This window comes from Pygocentrus nattereri, chromosome 1, assembly GCF_015220715.1.
Source record: "Pygocentrus nattereri isolate fPygNat1 chromosome 1, fPygNat1.pri, whole genome shotgun sequence".
Taxonomy (NCBI): Eukaryota; Metazoa; Chordata; class Actinopteri; order Characiformes; family Serrasalmidae; genus Pygocentrus; species Pygocentrus nattereri.
This window is the reverse complement of record NC_051211.1, coordinates 54,651,204-54,676,203: the sequence shown is the minus strand read 5'-3', so window position 1 is coordinate 54,676,203 and position 25,000 is coordinate 54,651,204. Positions and strand designations below refer to the sequence as shown.

The 25,000-nt window shown below is 46.8% G+C and overlaps 1 protein-coding gene across 16 annotated transcripts in view; it reads left to right on the top strand.

Annotated features, from left to right (window-relative positions):
- The window catches only part of plekha5 (pleckstrin homology domain containing, family A member 5), a 175,543-nt gene that overhangs the window by 101,320 nt on the left and 49,223 nt on the right, over window positions 1–25,000 (top strand). For 15 of the 16 annotated variants that reach the window (XM_037541695.1, XM_037541685.1, XM_017687795.2 and 12 more), the window contains exon 4: window positions 15,514–15,597. In XM_037541695.1, coding sequence (XP_037397592.1) covers window positions 15,514–15,597 — 84 coding nt within the window. Of the gene's footprint in view, window positions 1–15,051; window positions 15,189–15,513; window positions 15,598–25,000 lie in introns of those variants that run through there. The other variant, XM_037541681.1, reaches the window with a different exon arrangement.

The following is a 25,000-nucleotide window of genomic DNA, read 5'->3' as shown; positions in this document are numbered from 1 at the left end:
TAAGGTGGTGCTCTATAACTACTCTATAACAGTGCTGTAAAATGGTGCTCTATAACTGTGCTCTATAACTGCTCTATAACAGTATTGTAAGATGGTGCTCTATAACTGTGCACTATAACAATGTAAGATGGTGCTCTGTAACTGTGCTCTGTAACAGTGCTATAAGATGGTGCTCTATAACTGTGCACTATAACAATGTAAGATGGTGCTCTATAACTGTGCTCTGTAACAATGTAAGATGGTGCTTTATAACTGTGCTGTAAGATGGTGCTCTATAACTGTGCTGTAAGATGGTGCTTTATAACTGTGCTGTAAGATGGTGCTTTATAACTGTGCTGTAAGATGGTGCTCTATAACAGTGCTGTAAGATGGTGCTCTATAACAGTACTGTAAGATGGTGCTCTATAACTGCTCTATAACAGTACTGTAAGATGATGTTCTATAACTGTGCACTATAACAGTGTAAGATGGTGCTCTATAACTGTGCTCTATAACAGTGCTGTAAGATGGTGCTCTATAACTGCACTATAACAATGTAAGATGGTGCTCTATAACTGCTCTTTAACAGTGCTGTAAGATGGTGCTTTATAACGGTGCTGTAAGATGATGCTCTGTAGCTGCTCTATAACAGTGCTGTAAGATGGTGCTCTATAACTGTGCACTATAACAGTGCTGTAAGATGGTGCTCTATAACAGTACTGTAAGATGATGCTCTGTAGCTGCTCTATAACAGTACTGTAAGATGATGCTCTATAACTGCTCTATAACAGTGCTGTAAGATGGTGCTCTATAACTGTGCACTATAACAGTGTAAGATGGTGCTCTATAACTGTGCTCTATAACAGTGCTGTAAGATAGTGCTCTATAACTGTGCACTATAACAGTGCTGTAAGATGGTGCTCTATAACTGTGCACTATAACAGTACTGTAAGATGGTGCTCTATAACAGTGCTGTAAGATGGTGCTCTATAACTGCTCTATAACAGTGCTGTAAGATGGTGCTCTATAACAGTGCTGTAATATGGTGCTCTATAACTGCTCTATAACAGTGCTGTAAGATGGTGCTCTATAACAGTGCTGTAAGATGGTGCTCTATAACTGCTCTATAACAGTGCTGTAAGATGGTGCTCTATAACTGCTCTATAACAGTACTGTAAGATGGTGCTCTATAACTGCTCTATAACAGTACTGTAAGATGATACTCTATAACTGCTCTATAACAGTGCTGTAAGATGGTGCTCTATAACTGTGCACTATAACAGTGCTGTAAGATGGTGCTCTATAACTGTGCACTATAACAGTGCTGTAAGATGGTGCTCTATAACTGTGCACTATAACAGTGCTGTAAGATGGTGCTCTATAACAGTGCTGTAAGATAGTGCTCTATAACTGTGCACTATAACAGTGCTGTAAGATGGTGCTCTATAACAGTGCTGTAAGATGGTGCTCTATAACTGTGCACTATAACAGTGCTGTAAGATGGTGCTCTATAACTGTGCACTATAACAGTGCTGTAAGATGGTGCTCTATAACTGTGCACTATAACAGTGCTGTAAGATGGTGCTCTATAACAGTGCTGTAAGATGGTGCTCTATAACAGTGCTGTAAGATGGTGCTCTATAATTGCTTTATAACAGTACTGTAAGATGATGCTCTATAACAGTGCTGTAAGATGGTGCTCTATAACTGTTTTATAACAGTACTGTAAGATGATGCTCTATAACTGTGCACTATAACAGTGTAAGATGGTGCGCTTTAACTGTTTTATAACAGTGCTGTAAGATGGTGCTCTATAACAGTGCTGTAAGATGGTGCTCTATAACTGCTCTATAACAGTGCTGTAAGATGGTGCTCTATAACAGTGCTGTAAGATGGTGCTCTATAACTGCTCTATAACAGTGCTGTAAGATGGTGCTCTATAACTGCTCTATAACAGTGCTGTAAGATGGTGCTCTATAACTGCTCTATAACAGTACTGTAAGATGGTGCTCTATAACTGCTCTATAACAGTGCTGTAAGATGATGCTCTATAACAGTGTGCTCTGTTTGAGACGCTTGATTGTGAAGAGCAGACTGAACATTCTGTCCGTCACAGACTGGGCAGGTTTTCTAAAAGTGCCCATCTGTTCGGCGCTGAAACATACATTTCACAACAGGTGTGAACATCACGCTGATGTAGCCCATTATCTCCACTCGAGACATCACACAGCTTATTTTATCACAGTGGGTAAGATGAGTCACGCTAGTCATCGCTCCTCTTTATTCAGTTAAACTTTGGTGAATTGTGGATAAAAGAGGTTTCTGGAACTTTCTAATTCTCGCAGGTCATTTTCTTGTGGACCTCCATAAATCTTTACCTCCAGTAAACAGAACTGAATAATTCAAAGTGTGTTGGAAGGACGTTGTAGTGCTCTGTAATTCAAAAAGATGATGAAAGAGGACAGTGTCCCTCTTGGTCTCCACTGTGTGAAGAAACATGAACATTCCTCAGGTGCCAGGAACGTGTAGCCTTGATGAAGCTGCGTGAGTGGAATGACGCTGAGATTCATGCTGTACCACCTTCTGATGAGTCAGCAGGGCTTTTACTCTAAACACCTTGATTTGGCATTTAAAGTGGACAGCCGACTAGAGCCATCCTCTGCCCCTAACCTGACCCCCAACCCCCCCAACAAAGTAGGACATTCTGATTGTGTTCTTGTGTGCATCGTGTCCTGTGTAGAAAAGGTCTTAGTGAACAGTCTGATGGATTATTGCTGCTGTTCTAATGAGTCTGTAATAAACAGGCTTTTCTGCTCATTCTCTTCTGTTCTATAGAGAAATCGCCCGATTGACCCCCAGATTTCTCGCCACTCTCTCAACACTGTCATTGTACGTCCGTTGCTGAGGAGGAATCATGGGGCCTGTCTTCACAGAAGGATATTGTAGCTGACAGTCACGGTCAGTGCTCTGGACAGAATGTGAAACTCCTCAGCGCTTTGGGTGGTGTATGTTAGTGACAAGCTTTCTGATTGATATGAGTTCATGAATACACTATATTTCCAAAATTTTTCACTCCCCCATCCAAATCACTGAATTCAGGAATTCCAGTCACTTCCATGGCCACAGGTGTATAAAGCCGAGCCCCTAGGCCTGCAGACTGCTTCTACAGACATTAGTGAAAGAATGGGTCGCTCTCAGGAGCTCAGTGAATTCCAGCGTGGTGCCGTGATCGGACGCCACCTGTGCAGCAAGTCCAGTCGTGAAATTTCCTCACTACTAAATATTCCACAGTCCACTGTCAGTGGGATTATAACAAAGTGGAAGCGATTGGGAACGACAGCAACTCAGCCACGAAGTGGTCGGCCACGTAAAATGACAGAGCGGTCAGCGGATGCTGAGGGGCATAGTGCGCAGAGGTCACCAACTTTCTGCAGAGTCAATCACTACAGACCTCCAAACTTCATGTGGCCTTCAGATCAGCTCAAGAACAGCGTAGAGAGCTTCATGGAATGGGTTTCCATGGCCGAGCAGCTGCATCCAAGCCTCACATCACCAAGCGCAATGCAAAGCGTGGAATGCAGTGGTGTAAAGCGCCGCCACTGGACTCTAGAGCAGCGGAGACGTGTTCTCTGGAGTGACCAATCACGCTTCTCCATCTGGAAATCTGATTGACGAGTCTGGGTTTGGCGGTTGCCAGGAGACGGTACTTGTCTGACTGCATTGTGCTGAGTGTAAAGTTTGGTGGAGGGGGGATCATGGTGTGGGGGTGTTTTTCAGGAATTGGGCTCGGCCCCTTAGTTCCAGTGAAAGGAACTCTTAAAGCTTCAGCACCAAGAGATTTTGGACAATTTCATGCTCCCAACTTTGTGGGAACAGTTTGGGGACGGCCCCTTCCTGCTCCAACATGACTGCCCACCAGTGCACAAAGCAGGTCCATAAAGACATGATATACATATATATATATATATATATATATAAAAGCTAATGAGCTATAACTACAGCTAACCTCCGCAGGCCGCACCATACCTCACTGCGCAACATTGCGCAGCATAGCTTTACTGTACTGTACTACTGCAGAACACGCAGGGAGAGAACTTCACACTCTGCTCATATAAACTGAGTGACCGTGTTCGGCATCACTGACTGTGCTCGGTGTCCTAGTAGGCTTGTAATGTAAGCTGAGGTAACTTACTATTAGCCTCTGTCTGTTTACCTAAAGACTGGCCGCCGTCCTCTGCGGTGGCTCTCTGTGCTCTGTGTGGCTGTAAGTTAATGTAGTAATGGCGAAATGCTGAGAGACGCGCTGAGGAACTGAACGGCTCTCTGAGTCATGAAGTCCCAGCGCGCTGTGTTGGTTCTGGTGTGGACCTTCATTAAAATCAATGGTTTCGAATTTCTGGAGGCTAGATGACACAACCAAGTGAATCTGGTGCACTGGACGCTGATGGACAGCCGTCATCTTCTACAGCTGTTTCTCCTCTTGAGTGGACGACGTTGGTTTATCAGTTGAATTTGAACTGTTTCTGAAACGTCAGCCTGTTCAGAGAGAACGCTGCGGTATCTCTGCCTCCTCAGTCACGTCTGTAACAGCGTGTCTTTAGTAGCGCCCTCACCTTCGGGAGTCGCAGTTCAGGTGATTAAAGCATGACCTTCTTACCCACAAGTGCGAGAGAAACTTCCACAGTTCTGTTAAGACGCACGATCAGTGTTTCACTGAATTATCACTGCACACACCTGATAAACACAGTGAGCTGAGTCGGGAGGCCTGGGTGATGGAGATGTACTGCCTCTCTGACTCTGAGTGTTGTGGTTTGACTGAACAGACTTCATCAGATAACGTGATGTTTCTCTCAGATCGGTGAGCAGCAGTGGTGAGATGTGGGGAAGGGGTGTGTGGGACAATTATGGGAGGGGGGGCAGGAGACAGGATTGGGTTGGACCCTGAGAGCAGTATGAGATTATCTCACCAGGACACGAGACAGACGCTGGGGCTGTGGTGGCACAGGCTTCGACCGATTCCCTCTGCTTTTCCTTCGCTTGTTAAGCATATATGGGATTCGTGTGGAATTCGCTGCCTGTTAGCAGCGCTGAGACAACATCAGCCATCTGCCGCGGTTACTATTAGCAACACCCACACGGTCCTTTCGCTCAGCGCTGAGGGAGTCGCTGTGTTGCTGAGGGCTCTTTTGTGGCTGTTTCAGTACTGAAACACATTCAAGGTTAAATTGAAATCTGCTGTGTGAGTTTGGGACGGACTGCAGAACCAGCCTGCACACTTATTTAAGCAGATGTTTGAAGGTGGATTAGTACGACGGCTCAGAAGAGCCGCTTTGTGCGCCGTGCGACGAGCATCAGTCAGCTTGACTCGTTTCAGCCTCATTACTCCGTGAAGAGCTAATGGGAGCCGTATGAAAGAACGAGTGCCCTGAGATTCAGATTGTAGCACATTGTCCATCTTATGTCGGTTAAAAGCTGCTTTCAGATTCTTCTCCTCGTGAGCGTCTGAGAGAAAACACTGCATGCGAAATAACGACACACTGTACGTCACGTTATTCTCGGCAGATTCTGCTGTGTGACCTCCTCACTAACCCGCTTAGGGAACGTAAAGTCTGTGATAGTGGAATTAAACTCAGCTGAAAGGAATTATGCTATGATTGTGCAACAAATGGGCAGATTTGGCTTTTATTCTCACTTCTTAGCACCGAATAAGAACTTCAGATGAATGTACTTGGGCAGCTTATGTGGCCCTCATTGTTAACTGCACAGTGTGGGTGCTGTGGTGCTTTTTCACTATAGAATAGTGAATAGGAGAGAACGCCGAGTGCTTTAGGCGTTCATGTCTGTGAAATGCCGTAATGGAATTTTAATATTGGTGCCTCTTTTTTCTTTTCTTTTTGTCTGTCATAAAAATGCAGTTGGACTTGACATGTTGCTTTCACAGCTGATTGATTAATAGTAGTCATGCATCAATACTCCTTTATTATCAGACTGAGTGTTGTAAGTGTATATTTTGTAGTACTCACTCATACCTGTCCGATGCTGTCCTGAGTGACCTACTCAGAAAGAAGCACCTGTTAGTTTAAATGAGTTCAATGCACCTTAATGGTTAAATCATTACATCTCTCTGATATTAATGAAGGTCGTTATCTCTCTCTGCTACATCAGTGATCTCTGGTGGAGCAGCGCTGCAGTGGAGGTTTAGTTTCCCGTCAGAAAAGCTGTCCTGTCCAACTGTTAGTAAAGTAGGTTTCATAATTTTGATCCTCATCTGTCTCTTTCCGCAGCAGTACAGCGACAGCAGGAGTCACATCCGAGGCTGACGCACCCAAGGAGCTCACGCTTCCAGTTTTCCACCTTGTTGGAGTATTCTGATTGGCTGGTTGAGCTGTAGCTGAATGTTCTCTAAATCCAGACAGACAATCTTGTTCTTTGGTGACTCACTGTAGGTTTGAATAGACCATCGTGTTCTGACAAAGCTACGACTTGTAAACTCGCACTGTACGAAACGCTCCATCTGACTCACCTGCTACGGGAAACGCAGCCTCTACAGACGCTCGGTCTACAGACTGTTATCAATAAGGCTGATTCGCTCAGAATAACCGAGTACTGAGCAAACATGCTGAGACACTGAGCAGCGCTGCTAACACTGAGCACTGAAGCTAAATCAGGTGCTGATGTTCACGGTAGGACAGCTGGGTGTCTCTACAGCCTGATTTACAGAAAAAGCAACTTTATCTTTTCTTCTTTATGCTGAATTATATATCTAGAAATTTGATATTCTTTTGTCCTTAAACTCATTGAGCTGCTCTGTTAGTTTCACATCTTTGTATTTTTTGATGGTCTGCTGTGAGTGACTGACGCGACTTGTGATGATGGCGGATATAAAGACATGCTGCAGCATCTCCGCAGGTTTCTACCTACAAGCTGCTGAAGATCTGAAGAGCAGCTCGTCTCACTCGCTCCTCTGATCTTTCGGATATCAAACTCCGCTCTGCGGGAGATCAGTGCGAGCGTCTCTCCGGCCGGTGTTGGTGAGTGCTGAGGCGGGGAGGACGGTGGGGCTCGCTGGCCTTTCAGAAAGGTCAGAGCTCAGGCCACAGAGAGCCGAGCTGAATGGCAGCACCTCCGCAGGGAGGCGACCTCCCATTGTCTGCTCTGCATTCGCCTCCCAAAGGCCATTTAAAGGCTGAATGCAGAAACATTGTCTCCAGCTGAACATTTTAAAGAATAGAGAAGTTTATATTTAGCTGCGCTGTCACTTCACACAATGCTGTATTTTACTCACCACTGCAGACTTTCAAAGACGGAAAGTCCGAAACGGGCCACTGCTCCTGTTTGGCCGTTCTGCAAATGAAGGTCAGTTTTTGTAACTTCTAATTTCCGTGATGCCCTCAGGCTGTTATTTTAAACAAATGGTCATGATGGCGAGCAGTGATGTGGGGGGATTTGCCACAATCTTGGAAGCGCCAATTAACGTAGGATATAAATGAAATGACCGTAAACATTCCCAGGGGTGAATCCTGTGATCCCGTCCTGCTCAGCGATCTGTGTAAAGCATTTTGGTCCTGATGGAATCTCCTCAGGATGGCACACAGTCTCACAGTCATGGACTGATTTGTGGAAATTATGTAAACCACAAGCTGTTTCCTTCCCCGACGCCAAATCTCAACATTACGAGAGATTCATGGGAGCATCCAGAGCATCATCATCAATAAAACATCAAAAGATGGAATTTCTTATGACACACATTCTGCTCTGATACACCCGCCCTGCATCTTCGTCATCGTTGACACAATTCCTCCAGCGTTTCTTCTTCACCGTTTATCTGATGTTGGTGGGAAACCCATTGCTGCTGTAATCTGTCCTGTTGCTCTGAGGATCTGCTGTCTGAGAGAACGTTGGCAGATGGGTTTCATCATTTCAGGCTCAGTAAGTCATTCAAGCTGCTTGTGGCGCATGGACAGGACTCATTATCATATTTAAAGGGTGCCTGTTATTGTAATGGCCCAGTGGTCAGTGTGCACATACACTCACTGGCCACTTTATTAGGTACCCCTAAAAGGCTGGACCCCCTTTTTCTTTCAGAACTGTCTTAATTCTTCGTGCCAGAGATTTTGGTTGGTTATTAGAGTTGCTGTTGCCTTTCTATCATCTGGAACCAGTCTGCCCATTCTCCTCTGACCTCTCACATCAACAAGGCATTTTCGTCCACACAACTGACCACTCACTGGATGTTTCCTTTTTTTCGGACAGTTCTCTGTAAACCCTAGAGATGGTTGAGCGTGAAAATCCCAGCAGATCAGCAGTTTCTGAAATACTCAGACCAGCCCATCTGGCACCAACAACCACGCCACGTTCAAAGCCCCTTAAATCCCCTTTCTTCCCCGTTCTGATGCTCGGTCTGCACTTCAGCAAGTCGTCTTGACCACCTCTACAGGCCTAAATGCAGTGAGTTGGGGCCGTGTGATTGGCTGATTAGCTATTTGTGTTAACAAGCAACTGAACAGGTGTACCTAATAAAGTGGCTGGTGAGTATATAGTTCACCTATAGCTCTGAGGATGATCATGTGACCAGCTGTGTGTACCAGGGTGCAGGTGTCTGTATACGTGTTCATAAAGATGTGAGTGAATATATTTATACAAGTAAGCATTTATATGAAGAGGTCAGAGGGTGTGGTCAGGAGCCCTCTCTGTATTCATCCCAGCGGGCACCAGTATGGCACTGCTACCCCAGTACACCACTGAGCAGCCAGATGACCATGCAGGGCTCTTTCCCAGAATAGCCCAGCGTGGCTGCTCTCTCCACTAGTCACTGCGGTCAGTGTGGTCAGAACTGCTGCCTCCAGGTTGGTGCCCCCATCAGCCATGCTAAGTGCTTTCAGTGCTTCTCTCTCCTCCACCTTGCTGTGGCTTGAAACAGTGTCAGAAAAGGCCGTTTCAGAGCTGGGACTGTGTGGAGATTTTATATGCCGCATTCTTTATGGCTTTTTAATTGGTCACAGTCCTTTTTAGAGAGTCTGTCCACTCAGAAGCCATCATAGCAACAGTGCCAGGGAGTTATTTCAGTCATACAAGATTCCTGTTTCAATAATTAGAAATCCTGTTTCTCATTAGAAATCACTGATAAAATCTGACTAAAATCTCAAATAGTGGCGTTTGGCTCAGTAAAGCACAGAAACAGGTTTTTGGGGTTGTTCTGGTTACTGCGCTCGTCTCCACAGTGAGGGGGAGCTTGTCCTGTCTGACCCTGTGGAGCTCAGTCCCTCACAGCAGAGGGCAGATGTTCCTCTTGACCTGCAGAAACGCTCCACCCTCCACCAGCAGAGGGCCCTCCGCCTGTTTACAGTGCTTTAGTCATGGTTTCGCTGTGTTTTAGCTATAGTTGTGCTGTTTTCCTGTGACGGCTGCAGCTGTGCTTCACCTGTTTAATCAGAATACCGCCATAGACGCCGCGCTGCACTCTCAGAAATAAAGGCACTGAACTGTCACTGCGGTGGAACCCATCTCAGTACCTTTAGTCAGGGAACATAACTGAACCATAATCCACTGAAATGATGTGTTCTAAGCTGGACTGACTCCACAAACCCCGCCTCGCCTCCAGGCTTTTACTCTACTGCTCTGATTTAAATCATTCGGTTATGAAAAGGAACAAATACCAACTTTTCACCTGGAGAACCTGATTTAAGCTCGACAATCAGACCTTAGAACCACTGTAGAACCTCTGAGGGAACATCTACACTGTTTGTACATTGATGAACAAAACATGTACCTGCACAGAACCGTATTCTGGAAGAGTCTGATAACTATACAGCTGATCTTTCAGGTCACTTTTGCCTTTAATGCCGTCTAAGTGGAATTAGAGTCTGTGTTTGAGTTGCTGTCGTGATGAAGACAGAAAAATCCCTCGACTGACGCTCTACCTTCACGCTTAGATCAAAGAGTTTTGAGGGGAGAACTTTCTCTGGAGGTGTTATTCCTGAACTGAGAGCTGAAGAGGTGAGTTCTGTCAGGTGTGAAGTCTGAAAGTCTGATTTGAGTCAGAGGCATGTGCTGAAACTTTCATAGATATAAATATAAAAATAAAATATTAAAAATATAAATATTACAAGGAGGTGGACTTAATAAAGTACCTACACTCACTGTCCACTGCGTATAGTCTCACTCTGTAGTTCTACAGTTACAGACTGTAGTCCATCTGTTTCTCTGATACTCTGTTACCCTGTTCTTCAGTGGTCAGGACCCCCATGGACCCTCACAGAGCAGGCACTATTTGGGTGGTGGGACATTCTCAGCACTGCAGTGACACTGACGTGGTGGTGGTGTGTTAGTGTGTTGCGCTGGTGCGAGTGGATCAGACACAGCAGCACTGCTGGTTTGTTGTAGGTTTTTATTGTGTGGTTATCACTGAAGAACAAGATTTTCAGAATCTTCGGTAAAAGAAAGAAGGAGCAGATTTAGGTGAATTAATGTGAATATTGAGGGATCATTTCTTTCCATGAATGGATCGTTTTTGTGGTATTTATGGATGAGCTGGTAGAAGCGTGACCCTTGGCTGCAGGAGCAGCCTAATTCTCTTCAGTGTTTCTCACTGCAGTCTGTTAGATCGTTCTTTCTGAACCTTCACTGGCATAAACGCTGTGACTCACAGTGGAGAACGTGTTCCTCCTCTTCAGTGGGTTCTGCAGTAACATGCATGTATCATGGGTTCTGTTACGTGTAAAAAGCCACGTAAAGACACGTGATGAAACGCTGCCTTCACGACTTTCAGAGCTGCAGAAACTCCTGGATGGGAATGCTGTTCTGTGACGTTCCAGGCTGGGATGCAGGATGCGCTATGACAGGCGCGGAGGGTAGTTAATAATGCAGGGAGTCTTTGCTGCTTTAGACTGGGACGCCCCCGAGTCGTGTGACTTCACACATCTGCTCCAGCTGGTCTTACGAGGCCTCGGATGTTCTCACAGCTGTAGAGCCTGAAGCTCCTCAGCCCTCCGGCTCCACTGGACTCTCAGAACAGAACAATTTCAGAGTCAGAGGAGAACTGAGAGATCAGCTTCTATATGAGAGACAGGGAGAAGAGAGAGACCAGACAGAGAAAGAGAGAAGAGAGAGACCAGAAAGAGAGAAGAGAGAGAGACCAGACAAAGAAAGAGAGAAGAGAGAGACCAGACAGAGAAAGAGAGAAGAGAGAGACCAGACAGAGAAAGAGAGAAGAGAGAGACCAGACAGAGAAAGAGAGAAGAGAGAGAGACCAGACAGAGAAAGAGAGAAGAGAGAGAGACCAGACAGAGAAAGAGAGAAGAGAGAGACCAGAGAGAGAAGAGAGAGAGACCAGACAGAGAAAGAGAGAAGAGAGAGACCAGACAGAGAAAGAGAGAAGAGAGACCAGAGAGAGAAAGAGAGAAGAGAGAGAGAGAGACCAGAGAGAAGAGAGCGAGATGAAGAGAGAGACCAAAGAGAGACCAAAGAGAGACCAGAGAGAGACCAGAGAGAAAGGAGAGACGAAGAGTGACCAGAGAGAGAGGAGAGAGACCAGAGAGAGAGAGAGCAAAGAGAGACAAAGCAGTGTAGATGAGTGTTAGAAGAGAGAGACCAGACAGAGAAAGAGAGAAGAGAGAGACCAGAAAGAGAGAAGAGAGAGAGACCAGACAGAGAAAGAGAGAAGAGAGAGACCAGACAGAGAAAGAGAGAAGAGAGAGACCAGACAGAGAAAGAGAGAAGAGAGAGACCAGACAGAGAAAGAGAGAAGAGAGAGAGACCAGACAGTGAAAGAGAGAAGAGAGAGACCAGACAGAGAAAGAGAGAAGAGAGAGAGACCAGGCAGAGAAAGAGAGAAGAGAGAGACCAGACTGAGAAAGAGAGAAGAGAGAGACCAGAGAGAGAAGAGAGAGAGACCAGACAGAGAAAGAGAGAAGAGAGAGACCAGACAGAGAAAGAGAGAAGAGAGACCAGAGAGAGAGAGACCAGAGAGAAGAGAGCGAGATGAAGAGAGAGACCAAAGAGAGACCAAAGAGAGACCAAAGAGAGACCAAAGAGAGACCAGAGAGAGACCAGAGAGAAAGGAGAGACGAAGAGTGACCAGAGAGAGAGGAGAGACGAAGAGTGACCAGAGAGAGAGGAGAGAGACCAGAGAGAGAGAGAGCAAAGAGAGACAAAGCAGTGTAGATGAGTGTTAGAAGAGAGAGACCAGACAGAGAAAGAGAGAAGAGAGAGACCAGAAAGAGAGAAGAGAGAGAGACCAGACAGAGAAAGAGAGAAGAGAGAGACCAGACAGAGAAAGAGAGAAGAGAGAGACCAGACAGAGAAAGAGAGAAGAGAGAGACCAGACAGAGAAAGAGAGAAGAGAGAGAGACCAGACAGAGAAAGAGAGAAGAGAGAGACCAGACAGAGAAAGAGAGAAGAGAGAGAGACCAGACAGAGAAAGAGAGAAGAGAGAGACCAGACTGAGAAAGAGAGAAGAGAGAGACCAGAGAGAGAAGAGAGAGAGACCAGACAGAGAGAGAGAGAAGAGAGAGACCAGACAGAGAAAGAGAGAAGAGAGACCAGAGAGAGAAAGAGAGAAGAGAGAGAGAGAGACCAGAGAGAAGAGAGCGAGATGAAGAGAGAGACCAAAGAGAGACCAGAGAGAGACCAGAGAGAAAGGAGAGACGAAGAGTGACCAGAGAGAGAGGAGAGACGAAGAGTGACCAGAGAGAGAGGAGAGAGACCAGAGAGAGAGAGAGCAAAGAGAGACAAAGCAGTGTAGATGAGTGTTAGAAGAGAGAGACCAGACAGAGAAAGAGAGAAGAGAGAGACCAGAAAGAGAGAAGAGAGAGAGACCAGACAGAGAAAGAGAGAAGAGAGAGACCAGACAGAGAAAGAGAGAAGAGAGAGACCAGACAGAGAAAGAGAGAAGAGAGAGACCAGACAGAGAAAGAGAGAAGAGAGAGAGACCAGACAGAGAAAGAGAGAAGAGAGAGACCAGACAGAGAAAGAGAGAAGAGAGAGAGACCAGACAGAGAAAGAGAGAAGAGAGAGACCAGACTGAGAAAGAGAGAAGAGAGAGACCAGAGAGAGAAGAGAGAGAGACCAGACAGAGAGAGAGAGAAGAGAGAGACCAGACAGAGAAAGAGAGAAGAGAGACCAGAGAGAGAAAGAGAGAAGAGAGAGAGAGAGACCAGAGAGAAGAGAGCGAGATGAAGAGAGAGACCAAAGAGAGACCAAAGAGAGACCAGAGAGAAAGGAGAGGCGAAGAGTGACCAGAGAGAGAGGAGAGAGACCAGAGAGAGAGAGAGCAAAGAGAGACAAAGCAGTGTAGATGAGTGTTAGAGCTCTCAGAACAGAACACGGAGTCAGAGGAGAACCGAGAGATCAGCTTCTGTACGACAGAGGGGAGAGAGAGACAGAGACAGAGACGAAGAGAGAGAGAGAGAGAGAGAGATTGTCAGTGCAGTGCAGATGACTGTTAGTGCTCTCTGAAGTCCTCAGGGTGTCACTGCTCAGCTGCTTCTTACAAATTGTGCATTTTAATGCATTTATTTCTTGTTTCATGAAAACATTCTGCTTCAACTGTTTTTCACAGCAGCCCCTCGTTTCTCTCTGGCAGCTCAACATTTCACACACAGAGACGACAGAGTCCGAGATCATCTGATGGCAGAGTTAGAGGGCGAGATGAAGCGCTGTAGATTTGTGATGATCTGAGCTCAGTGTGTGTCACTCGGATAAAATGGAAAATCTTCCCTTCAGGTGTCTTTAATCTGTCAGAGTGACGAAACTGTTGATAAGTTGCGCCTCTCAGTCTGAGTCCCGCAGCTCCTCCTCTCGCTTTCCTCATGCTGATCTCCTCGTCTGCTCCTCCAGAAGCTCTGGGATGTGGAGACCAGGCCGAGCTGAGTTCTGGAGGCTGATGTGCTCGGAGTTGGAGAGCTGAGTGTCTGAGTCGGAGCGGCTGTTCCCGGTTCATGCTTGGTTGAGTTGATTCTCAGCAGGTTTGCTTACAGTATAAGGGCCTGAAAAAGATGCTTATTGAGCATCTGCTGCTCCAGCTTCACTGCTGAGGAAAGCTGCAGGTTGCAGTTGTTGTTGTGTGTTTGTCGTCTGCTCTCTGCAGAGCTCCTGTTCAAATCCTCCACCTATTGCTCTCGGTCTGGCCGACAGAGATTAGTGTGAGTTTGTTTGTTTGTTTGTTTGTTTGTTTGTTTGTTTGTTTGTTTGTGAGTGCTCTCAGTAACAGTAAACATGGTGTTTTTGCGATAATCCTTTATTTAGTGTGTGTCTCTGACAGTCAGCTGGGTTAGTCCAGGAAATTCTCAGCAGAGCTGATCAGAGCTCACGTCCTGAGACACTCGGCTGCTGTTCTGCAGCTTTAGTGTGACGGGATGTTTCGTTTTTATGAACTCATTTTTATTCCCGAACCTTTCCGTTCTTGGTTCGAGCTCCTGTGAGTGACACGGAGTCTCTTGTTCTGTCGACTGCACTGTAGAAAACACACAGAACTATGGACTAGATACAGAACGTCAGAAGATAAAGGTTCTTCTTCTGAGACTTCAGGAACATTTTGATGTTACAGTTGAGAAAAAAAAACAGCCTTAAAATCCAAAAACCGTCAGATTCTGCTGGAGTTTTGCTCTGCGGCCTCTAAAACTTCAGATGAAGCAGATCAGACAGCAGGAGGACATCGAGGGTCTGTTTACGTTCTCATCTGAAACCCCGACTCTGTCTGTCTGTTTGTATTTTATTAATAGCAGTCATGATGAAACTCCTCGCTCCTACATGCTGAGTGACCTGTCTGTCTGTCTGTCTGTCTGTCTGTCTGTCTGTCTGTCTGTCTGTGGGAAGTAAATGTGAGAGATTTAAAAGAGAAAGCTGTGTGTGTGTGTGTGTGTGTGTGTGTGAACATCTGGTTTGGTGTGATTGTATTTATAGCGAAGTTGGAGCCCCGAGGAGGGTGGGGAGCAGTTGGAGTGGTGTGGGGTGAGGGAGGAGGAGGAGGAGGAGGAGGAGGAGGTGTCATGTGTTCATGCTCTTGTGATCATATGACTGAGGAACATCAGCTGCTGTAGCTGCAGAGGCTTCACAGTTGGATTGTTTTGGAAATCTCTCTGTTTGAGGAGGCAGAGTGCGTTTCGAGCGGAGTGAGAGAGCGGAGTGAGAGAGCGGAGTGAGAGAGCACCAAGCCTCCGACTCCGGTGAGAAGCAGCCATGCTGAAGTTCAGCACCACTCTCCGCTCGAGGTGTGTAGTCTGATCTGATGTCACTGCGCGTCTGTGTGGATGCTGTTCTGCGTCTGTCTGTTTTGGGCTGATTGTTCGGCTCCGTGATTGACGTCAGCGTGTCTGAGGGAGCGGTTGTTCAGCCGTTTGTTGAGATGTTTGAGTTTTGACTGTAATTTGAGGATTTGCTGTATTTTGTGAAGCACAACAAAAACAATGAAGTAATTATCCCTCCTGATGACACACTGAGCTTAGATAATACAGAGATCTCACAGTAGAAAAGTGTGTAGCAGTCGTTTAATGTGTTTCCTCTCTCTCTCTCTCTCTCTCTCTCTCTCTCTCACAGTCACAATGAGAGGAAAGTGACCTGTAAGCATCCTGTCTCTGGCGCTCCCTCACAAGACAACTGCATCTTTGTCGTCAACGAACAGTGAGTCATTTCTCTCAGTATAATGGAGTTCTGTGGTGATTGAATGCAGCTTTGTATGACGACTGAAACATATAGTCCATATTTCGGTTCAGTCGCACGACCCCGTAAACGACAGTAATGCATAAACAGTACTGGGTGCTTCATATTGACTGAACGTTTCAAATCGGTGAGACGGAAAGTGTGTCCTCTTTCTCTTTTCCCAAGTGTTTCATAACAGTCTGTCTTTGTCTTCAGGGTAAGTGTTTTAGAAATGTGTGGCTCAATAGAGTTAGTGTCATATTTTTGTGTGTAGTTTGTATGTAAATGTCTGAAAGTCTGAGAAATGAATCCTGATTGCCAGGTCAGGTACACCGTCTGTGCTGAAGCATGCAGACTGACCTTCTACTAAGCCAAACACAGGTTGTATAATCTCCATAGAAAAGCACTGACCAGTAGATCTGGATCAGCTGCACATGATCCTAAGGTCACTATGCCCAATGTCCAGCGTGGGCTAGAGGGGTATAAAGCCCCACCCCACCCCCAACACTGGGCTGTGGACAAGTGGAACTGTGCTCTTTAGAGTGATGGAGCTCCATCAGTATCTGCAGTATCCTCACAGCAATGTTCAACATCTAGAGTAAAGCCTTCCCAGGAGAGTAGAGGCTGTTGCTGCAGCACAGACTCACTATTAACACCCTTCATTTCACAAGTCGGTGCAGTGAACCTTGTTAAACTAATGTTTCCCAAAGCGTTAATGAGGTTAAACTTGGACAGACCAGGATTAGATTAGCTTGGTGCATCATCATCCAGTTTGTTTTCCTGCTCTGGTTTTCAGTTTTAGACGTAACTGTTTAAGTATATAAGCTTTCGCCGCTGGTCTTCAGTGTCGCACGAGAGACGCGAATCACCCCAACACCAGCCTGTCACACTGGCCGGGTTCATTTGCATAAAGTTCAGCTCAACTTTTCGACGCACTGCATCCCCCAAACTGCCGGATCCGTAATGCGCTGCGGAGCTGCGTCTGATGGAACCAACGTTTTTCACTGAAACTGAACAGAGCCGTGTCGGTCCAGCAGAAGCCTCGACTGAAGAGAAATTCCTGTAGTGATTCTCCATTGATGAGAATCCAAGATCAGGGTTAGTCCACGTCTGGGAAACCAGCACAGAGTGTATTAAACTGACCGTTTCTCCGATGTCCAACAATTCAGGCCTCCCGGTTTTACTGTGTGCTGGAAGGCCCAGTCCCATTCCTTAGTTTTACCCTACCGCTTGTTTTCAAGTGTCATCTTGGTCCTTGGAACTGAGTTGTAAGGGGCAGTGGTGAGATCTTCCCTCTGAAATGGACCATCACTTCATTAACAGCTACCAGCACCGCTCTGCAGGCGACCCTGCCCGTCTGCAGGGACAGCAGAGGAGGGGAAAGTTCAGCTCCTCACTGCTGGGCTTTAGTTACATTTAGGGATCATACGCCTTCAAAGAGGGGGGCAATTATTTATTATCACCCCACCAAATTCCTCAGTGATGTGAAGCTGAAGTCAGAGATTCTCCAGATTCTTGTTAGAATTTTCCCGTTCCACCTTAAATGGAGCAGCAGATTTGTTATGGCTAAGGAGCCAGAATGTAACCGCTGCCCCATTTAAGGTGGAACGGGAAATTTAGCTACCGAGACTTCAGCACCACTAGTGTCTTTTCATGCTTGTGACAAAGAGGGGGGCAATTATTTATTATAACCCCCCAAACCCCCCAAATTCTTCAGTGATATGAAGCTGAAGTCAGAGATTCTCCAGATTCTTGTTAGAATTTTCCCGTTCCACCTTAAATGGAGCAGCAGATTTGTTATGGCTAAGGAGCCAGAATGTAACCGCTGCCCCATTTAAGGTGGAACGGGAAAATTAGCTACCGAGACTTCAGCACCACTAGTGTCTTTTCATGCTTGTGACAAAGAAAAGGACCCTAATACACTGGACCGTTAAACTAAGACGACGCGATGGTCATCGTCGTTTTTTAACTGAGAACATTTTTGTGGGTTTCTTTGGTCTCTTCTTCAGCATCTCACTGCTTTTATTTTTGACTCCGTTTGGAAGGTCATGTAGCCCCAGCAGTTCGCCCCTCTATCTCAGCAAGAGATAGGGGGGCGAACAACAAGTGCGTGTGTATCTGTGTGTGAGGGTCAGCGGTGGTGATGGTGGGTGGTAACGTGCCGTGATGGTGAGGTTGGTGTGTTTGTCTCTCTGCTATGGAGGACGTTGCTGGAAGGTCACAGCAGATCTCATTTCAGTGTTATTATTTCTGCTGAGCTGCTGACGGAACCGCACACTGATCATACGACAGACAGCAGCTTTAAAAAGAGAGATTTTCACAGATAAGAGCTCAGAGAGAAGCACTGTTACTATCAGCAAGTCTGCTGATCTGTGTGTGTCTGTGTGTGTGTGTGTGTCTGTGTGTGTGTGTGTGTGTGTGTGTGTGTGTGTGTTCAAAAAGTCTAACATAACATAAACTGTTATGTTTTGTTTTAACAGAAACGATTATATTGTGTTACATTATTGAATATCAGTGGATTAAATGAACACAGATTATCAGAAAAGTCTCTGATGCCAAAGTGAACGCAGATCTTTACAGAGTGACCTGCAGTTTCAGTGATCAGACACCAAAAGACCGACTGCTAAATTATTCACCCCTTTACTAAATCATGACTGTAAAACACGGCTGCTTAAAATAAACGTCACCAAACAACCAACACGCCAAAATATCAGCTGTGTGAGGTCAGTGAGTGTCTCCTCACCTTTATTCCAATATATATATATATATATATATACTCCTCACAGAACCTGCAGACACGCCTCCAAAGTTCAGTCTGACAAGCTGGTTGAAGATTTTCTGAAGTAATCAAACACATTCAGTGGTGCCGAGTCACTGACTCTCAAAAATGAGGCTTTAGTGCTTTTTATCTGACTGGGCAGCCTAGTTGGGCATCCAGTGTTTTATTATTATTATTATTATTATTATATTCTCAGCTGTAATGCAGTAAAAAGAGAAAAAGAGGAAGAAGAGAAAGAATCTCTAAAAACAGAGTGAGAAATAGAAAGTGGCCCTGAGATTTGTTTGGCAGAGTGAACCAGGATCATCTGCCGAGCCTCCAAGTGCAGTGTATGCAGATGAGCTTAGTGCTCAGTCTCTTATTAGATATTTTATAATTTAGGTGTGAGATTGTATGTGTGTGTGTGTGTGTGTGTGTGTGTGTGTGTGTGTGTGTGTATAAAGTGAGTGTAAAAGCTGTTAAACCTCCATTTCTTCACCTGAGCTGCTCTGAGAGGAGCTGCACATCAGTCGATAGCTTTTAGAGTCAGTGACAGAGTCAGAATGGATCATAAACAGTTTTAAAATAGCTGAAATTGCCCCTGGATGGATGAAAGGTATGTTGGGAATTCAGGAAATGTGGATGGAATTGCAGTGTGTAGTATTAAAGTATCAAAATTTTATTTTTAAGCGAAACACACATATATATATATATATAAATAAAAGCAGTTTAGGGTCTCGTTATTTGTGGCGTTCATGTAAACAGATTTTAATCAGATTGCTGAGTACAGTGAACATAAACACCTCAGTCTGAATCCATCCTGTAATTAATTCAGTTGGATTAGCAAAAGTCTCTACATTAAACACGGAATGTTCAGAGCTGTTTCTCTGTGTGTTCAGTCAGCTTATCTGGCAGATTTAGAGCTTTGTTATTGTTGATTCTCTCGTCCTTGGACTGTGAACAAAACCTTGTATCTCCATTTTTGACATTTTTTTGTTTCTGGCATACTGAAAAATACGTGTGGTGCTTCACATTGTATATAAATTTCATGATGAATGGACTAAAAGAAACGACCCAAAATTCTGGTTCTGTTGACTTGCATTAAAAGTGAAGTGTTGTACGATTTTGGAGATACGAGGTTTTGTTCTGACACCAGCGATATAAAATATGAACCTGTCGTTGCACCCATCTGCTTATAAATCATAACTGCGTGCTCAGTCATATTGCAGGCGTGAGGCGTAGAGTCTGATAATTAAGCTGTGGACTGACTCGCCCTCCTCACCTCCTCTGACACTCAGCCAGGCTTTTGAGGAGTGAGTGGGAGTTCAGTGAAGCTGACTGCGCTGCTCTTCTCCTCGCTCTCCTCCTGGATCGGGCTAATGGGTATAGGTGGTGTTGTAAAGTCCTGCTCTCCTGATAATGAGGTTACACAGGCCCACTGACACCCACAGCTCTAGCACCCTTTACACTTACACCGTTCTAATAAACATCACTGGAGAAATATCTCTCAGCTCCACGCTCGTCCAGCGGCCGCGTGTCTCACAGCACCGTAACGGATCTGCTCCTCTCCGGGGTTTAACCCTCACCGCAGAGAAACTTCACACGGGCTGACGAGAGAGGAACCTGGGCTGGTATCTCATCCTGTGGCTGAATGGTCAGAATAATTCCCATCATTCTGAGCAGCACAGATCCGTAAATCCCACCAGAACTCCTAGAAGAAACCGAATCAGCCGTATGTATGAAACAGTGTGTAGAGTAGATCAGTCGACCTGCTGGGCCTGGAGATCAGGACTCACTCAGTCTGCCTTACTTACTCTGCCTTGTGGGAAACATCCAGGCTCAGACCTGAGCGGCGAAGCTTCGTCTCACAGGCTGAACAAAAACTGATTAGTTAGTTCCAGGGTGCTGTGCGGGTTCAGGAGAAAATGGACAGATGTGATTCGGTCAGCCTTTATTTCAGCTGTGCGGGGCGGAGGGAGACACTCGTTTACAGTGTGAGGTTCAACATGTTCCGATGAGATGAATCAACTAAAACAAATAAAAATCAGCCAGACAAGAACATTTATAAGCAGCTAAAAATAGCAGCTCAAATAAGAAACAGGCACAAAATAGCAATAAAATCTAGAGTGAAAACAAAGAACTAACTAAGATAAAATAAAAAATCTTTGAAATATTAATGTCATTATTTACTAAAATGAAACGGAAAAAGAATCAATGTCAAATAAAACAGTTACAGTAAAAAAAGAGTTTAAACTCGGCTGCAGCAGGTCCAGTCTGTCTGAAGACGGTCAGAGACTCTGCGGTGACTCCAGCTGAGAAGCAGATTCTCAGTTCAGTAAAAACCCGGCTGCAGCAGGTCCAGTCTGTCTGAAGACGGTCAGAGACTCTGCGGTGACTCCAGCTGAGAAGCAGATTCTCAGTTCAGTAAAAACCCGGCTGCAGCAGGTCCAGTCTGTCTGAAGACGGTCAGAGACTCTGTCGTGACTCCAGCTGAGAAGCAGATTCTCAGTTCAGTAAAAACCCGGCTGCAGCAGGTCCAGTCTGTCTGAAGACGGTCAGAGACTCTGTTGTGACTCCAGCTGGGAAGCAGATTCTCAGTTCAGTAAAAACTCGGCTGCCGCAGGTCCAGTCTGTCTGAAGACGGTCAGAGACTCTGCCGTGACTTCAGCTGAGAAGCAGATTCTCAGTTCAGTAAAAACCCGGCTGCAGCAGGTCCAGTCTGTCTGAAGACGGTCAGAGACTCTGCCGTGACTCCAGCTGAGAAGCAGATTCTCAGTTCAGTAAAAACTCGGCTGCAGCAGGTCCAGTCTGTCTGAAGACGGTCAGAGACTCTGCCGTGACTCCAGCTGGGAAGCAGATTCTCAGTTCAGTAAAAACCCGACTGCAGCAGGTCCAGTCTGTCTGAAGACGGTCAGAGACTCTGCCGTGACTCCAGCTGGGAAGCAGATTCTCAGTTCAGTAAAAACCCGGCTGCCGCAGGTCCAGTCTGTCTGAAGACGGTCAGAGACTCTGCCGTGACTCCAGCTGAGAAGCAGATTCTCAGTTCGGTAAAAACCCGGCTGCAGCAGGTCCAGTCTGTCTGAAGACGGTCAGAGACTCTGCCGTGACTTCAGCTGAGAAGCAGATTCTCAGTTCAGTAAAAACCCGGCTGCAGCAGGTCCAGTCTGTCTGAAGACGGTCAGAGACTCTGCCGTGACTTCAGCTGAGAAGCAGATTCTCAGTTCAGTAAAAACTCGGCTGCCGCAGGTCCAGTCTGTCTGAAGACGGTCAGAGACTCTGCCGTGAGTCCAGCTGGGAAGCAGATTCTCAGTTCAGTAAAAACCCGGCTGCAGCAGGTCCAGTCTGTCTGAAGACGGTCAGAGACTCTGCCGTGAGTCCAGCTGGGAAGCAGATTCTCAGTTCAGTAAAAACTCGGCTGCCGCAGGTCCAGTCTGTCTGAAGACGGTCAGAGACTCTGCCGTGACTCCAGCTGAGAAGCAGATTCTCAGTTCAGTAAAAACTCGGCTGCAGCAGGTCCAGTCTGTCTGAAGACGGTCAGAGACTCTGCCGTGAGTCCAGCTGGGAAGCAGATTCTCAGTTCAGTAAAAACCCGGCTGCAGCAGGTCCAGTCTGTCTGAAGACGGTCAGAGACTCTGCCGTGACTCCAGCTGAGAAGCAGATTCTCAGTTCGGTAAAAACCCGGCTGCAGCAGGTCCAGTCTGTCTGAAGACGGTCAGAGACTCTGCCGTGACTTCAGCTGAGAAGCAGATTCTCAGTTCGGTAAAAACCCGGCTGCAGCAGGTCCAGTCTGTCTGAAGACGGTCAGAGACTCTGCCGTGACTCCAGCTGAGAAGCAGATTCTCAGTTCAGTAAAAACTCGGCTGCAGCAGGTCCAGTCTGTCTGAAGACGGTCAGAGACTCTGCCGTGACTTCAGCTGAGAAGCAGATTCTCAGTTCGGTAAAAACCCGGCTGCAGCAGGTCCAGTCTGTCTGAAGACGGTCAGAGACTCTGCCGTGACTCCAGCTGGGAAGCAGATTCTCAGTTCAGTAAAAACCCGGCTGCAGCAGGTCCAGTCTGTCTGAAGACGGTCAGAGACTCTGCCGTGACTTCAGCTGAGAAGCAGATTCTCAGTTCGGTAAAAACCCGGCTGCAGCAGGTCCAGTCTGTCTGAAGACGGTCAGAGACTCTGCCGTGACTCCAGCTGAGAAGCAGATTCTCAGTTCAGTAAAAACCCGGCTGCAGCAGGTCCAGTCTGTCTGAAGACGGTCAGAGACTCTGTCGTGACTCCAGCTGGGAAGCAGATTCTCAGTTCGGTAAAAACTCGGCTGCCGCAGGTCCAGTCTGTCTGAAGACGGTCAGAGACTCTGTCGTGACTCCAGCTGGGAAGCAGATTCTCAGTTCAGTAAAAACTCGGCTGCAGCAGGTCCAGTCTGTCTGAAGACGGTCAGAGACTCTGTCGTGACTCCAGCTGGGAAGCAGATTCTCAGTTCAGTAAAAACTCGGCTTATTATTTATGATTTGGTTATGCTGTTGATTATGATTTGCTTGTGATTTGATTGATTTGATTATGATTTGATTGATTTCTGGAGATGTTGTGTATTTAGTTCTTATTTTTCTTTTCCTCTGTTTCTAGCCTGAGTTGTGGGAAATTTATCCATCCTGTTTCCAGCAGGTAACGCTCCGCCGCGGAAGAGAGCGGACACTTCTGACACTTCTGTCATCTCTGCTCGAGCTCTGTTTTTGTTTTGTGGAGAAACAGACGAGCCGTTCGTTTTCCTGTTTGTTTTCCATTCCGTCTCATTAACCCTGCTGGAGCACTAACCTGCGGCACGAGTGGAGAGACGGCCGGATCTGCTGCGCGTTGCTGCTTTAGAGGAGACGCAGGGTGGATGTTCAGTTTGTCTCGTCATATATTTAACATGAGAAAGAGAGAGAGAGAGAAGGAGGGAGGGAGGACGAGGGAGAGGGAGGGAAGGAGGGAGAGAAAGTGAGCAAGAGAGACAAAGAGAAGGAGGGAGGGAGACAAAGAAGGAGGGAGGGAGGAAGAGAGAGAGAAGGAGGGAGGGAGGAAGAGAGAGAGAAGGAGGGAGGGAGGAAGAGAGGAGGAGAGAGGGAGGAAGAGAGAGAGGAGGAGGAAGGAGGAGAGGGAGGGAAGGAGGGAGACAAAATGAGCAAGAGAGACAAAGAGAAAGAGGGAGGGAGGAAGAGAGAGAAGGAGGGAGGGAGAGGTAGAGGGAGGGAAGGAGGGGGAGAGGGAGAGAAAGTAAGCAAAAGACAAAGAGAAGGAGGGAGGGAGGAAGAGAGAGAGAAGGAGGGAGGAAGAGAGAGAAGGAGGGAGGGAGGAAGAAAGAGAGAAGGAGGGATGAAGGGAGGGAGGAAGAGAGAGAGAAAGAGAGAGAGAAGGAGGGAGGGAGGAAGAGAGAGAGGAGGAGGAAGGAGGAGAGGGAGGGAAGGAGGGAGACAAAATGAGCAAGAGAGACAAAGAGAAAGAGGGAGGGAGGAAGAGAGAGAGAAGGAGGGAGGAAGAGAGAGAAGGAGGGAGGGAGGAAGAGAGAGCGAAGGAGGGAGGAAGAGAGAAGGAGGAAGAGAGAGAGAAGGAGGGAGGGAGGAAGAGAGAGAAGGAGGGAGGAAGAGAGGTAGAGGGAGGGAAGGAGGGGGAGAAAGTAAGCAAGAGACAAAGAGAAGGAGGGAGGGAGGAAGAGAGAGAGAAGGAGGGAGGAAGAGAGAGGGGGGAGGGAGGAAGAGAGAGAGAAGGAGGGAGGAAGAGAGAAGGAGGGAGGGAGGAAGAGAGAGAGAAGGAGGGAGGAAGAGACAGAAGGAGGGAGGGAGGAAGAGAGAGAAGGAGGAAGAGAGAGGAGGAGGGAGGAAGAGAGGTAGAGGGAGGGAAGGAGGGGGAGAGGGGGAGAAAGTAAGCAAGAGACAAAGAGAAGGAGGGAGGGAGGAAGAGAGAGAGAGAAGGAGGGAAGGAGGGAAAGTGAGCAAGACAGACAAAGAGAAGGAGGGAGGGAGGAAGAGAGAGTGAAGGAGGGAGGCGGGGCGGTGGGGGGGGGGGGGGGGGGGGGTGAAGGATTGTATGAATCACACTCTTCAAGTCAGTGACCTCTAATTGCTGTGAGCGGCCGAACCTCCGTCACCACCTCCATCACCCTCACAAGTTTCCGCACAGCCTCACTGTTCTGAAGGGGGGTGGATGGTGGGCTAATCTCCCACATCTGCACCTCCTCCAACTGCGCTTTGGGTCTGAAGACACCATCACGTTCCAGCTAACACTAAAGCCGCTTTTGCACTGCATGGTACCGACTCTAGTCCTTTTTTCGGTTCTCCGTCAGTCAAATCTGGTACCTCCTGCTGTTTTTGGTGTCGCCTCCGTTCGAGGTTCTAAGCGAGCTGAGCTAAAAAGGACTGCCTTAATCTGGGCTCTGTGCTGTGGCAGGGTTAGGGTTAAGGTTAGGATAAGGTTAAGGCAGGGATGTCCAGATTGGACCGCCTCAGAATTCCGGGTCAAAATGTTATTCACAAATAATTCTAATTATCTTCCTTTCTTAAAACTGATAAATACAATACAGAGCTTTTAATGGAGCCGGTCATCTTGTCCGCCGTCCATCCGACCCGCATGAACCTGCTGGAGGGGTCACGGCGCTGCATGT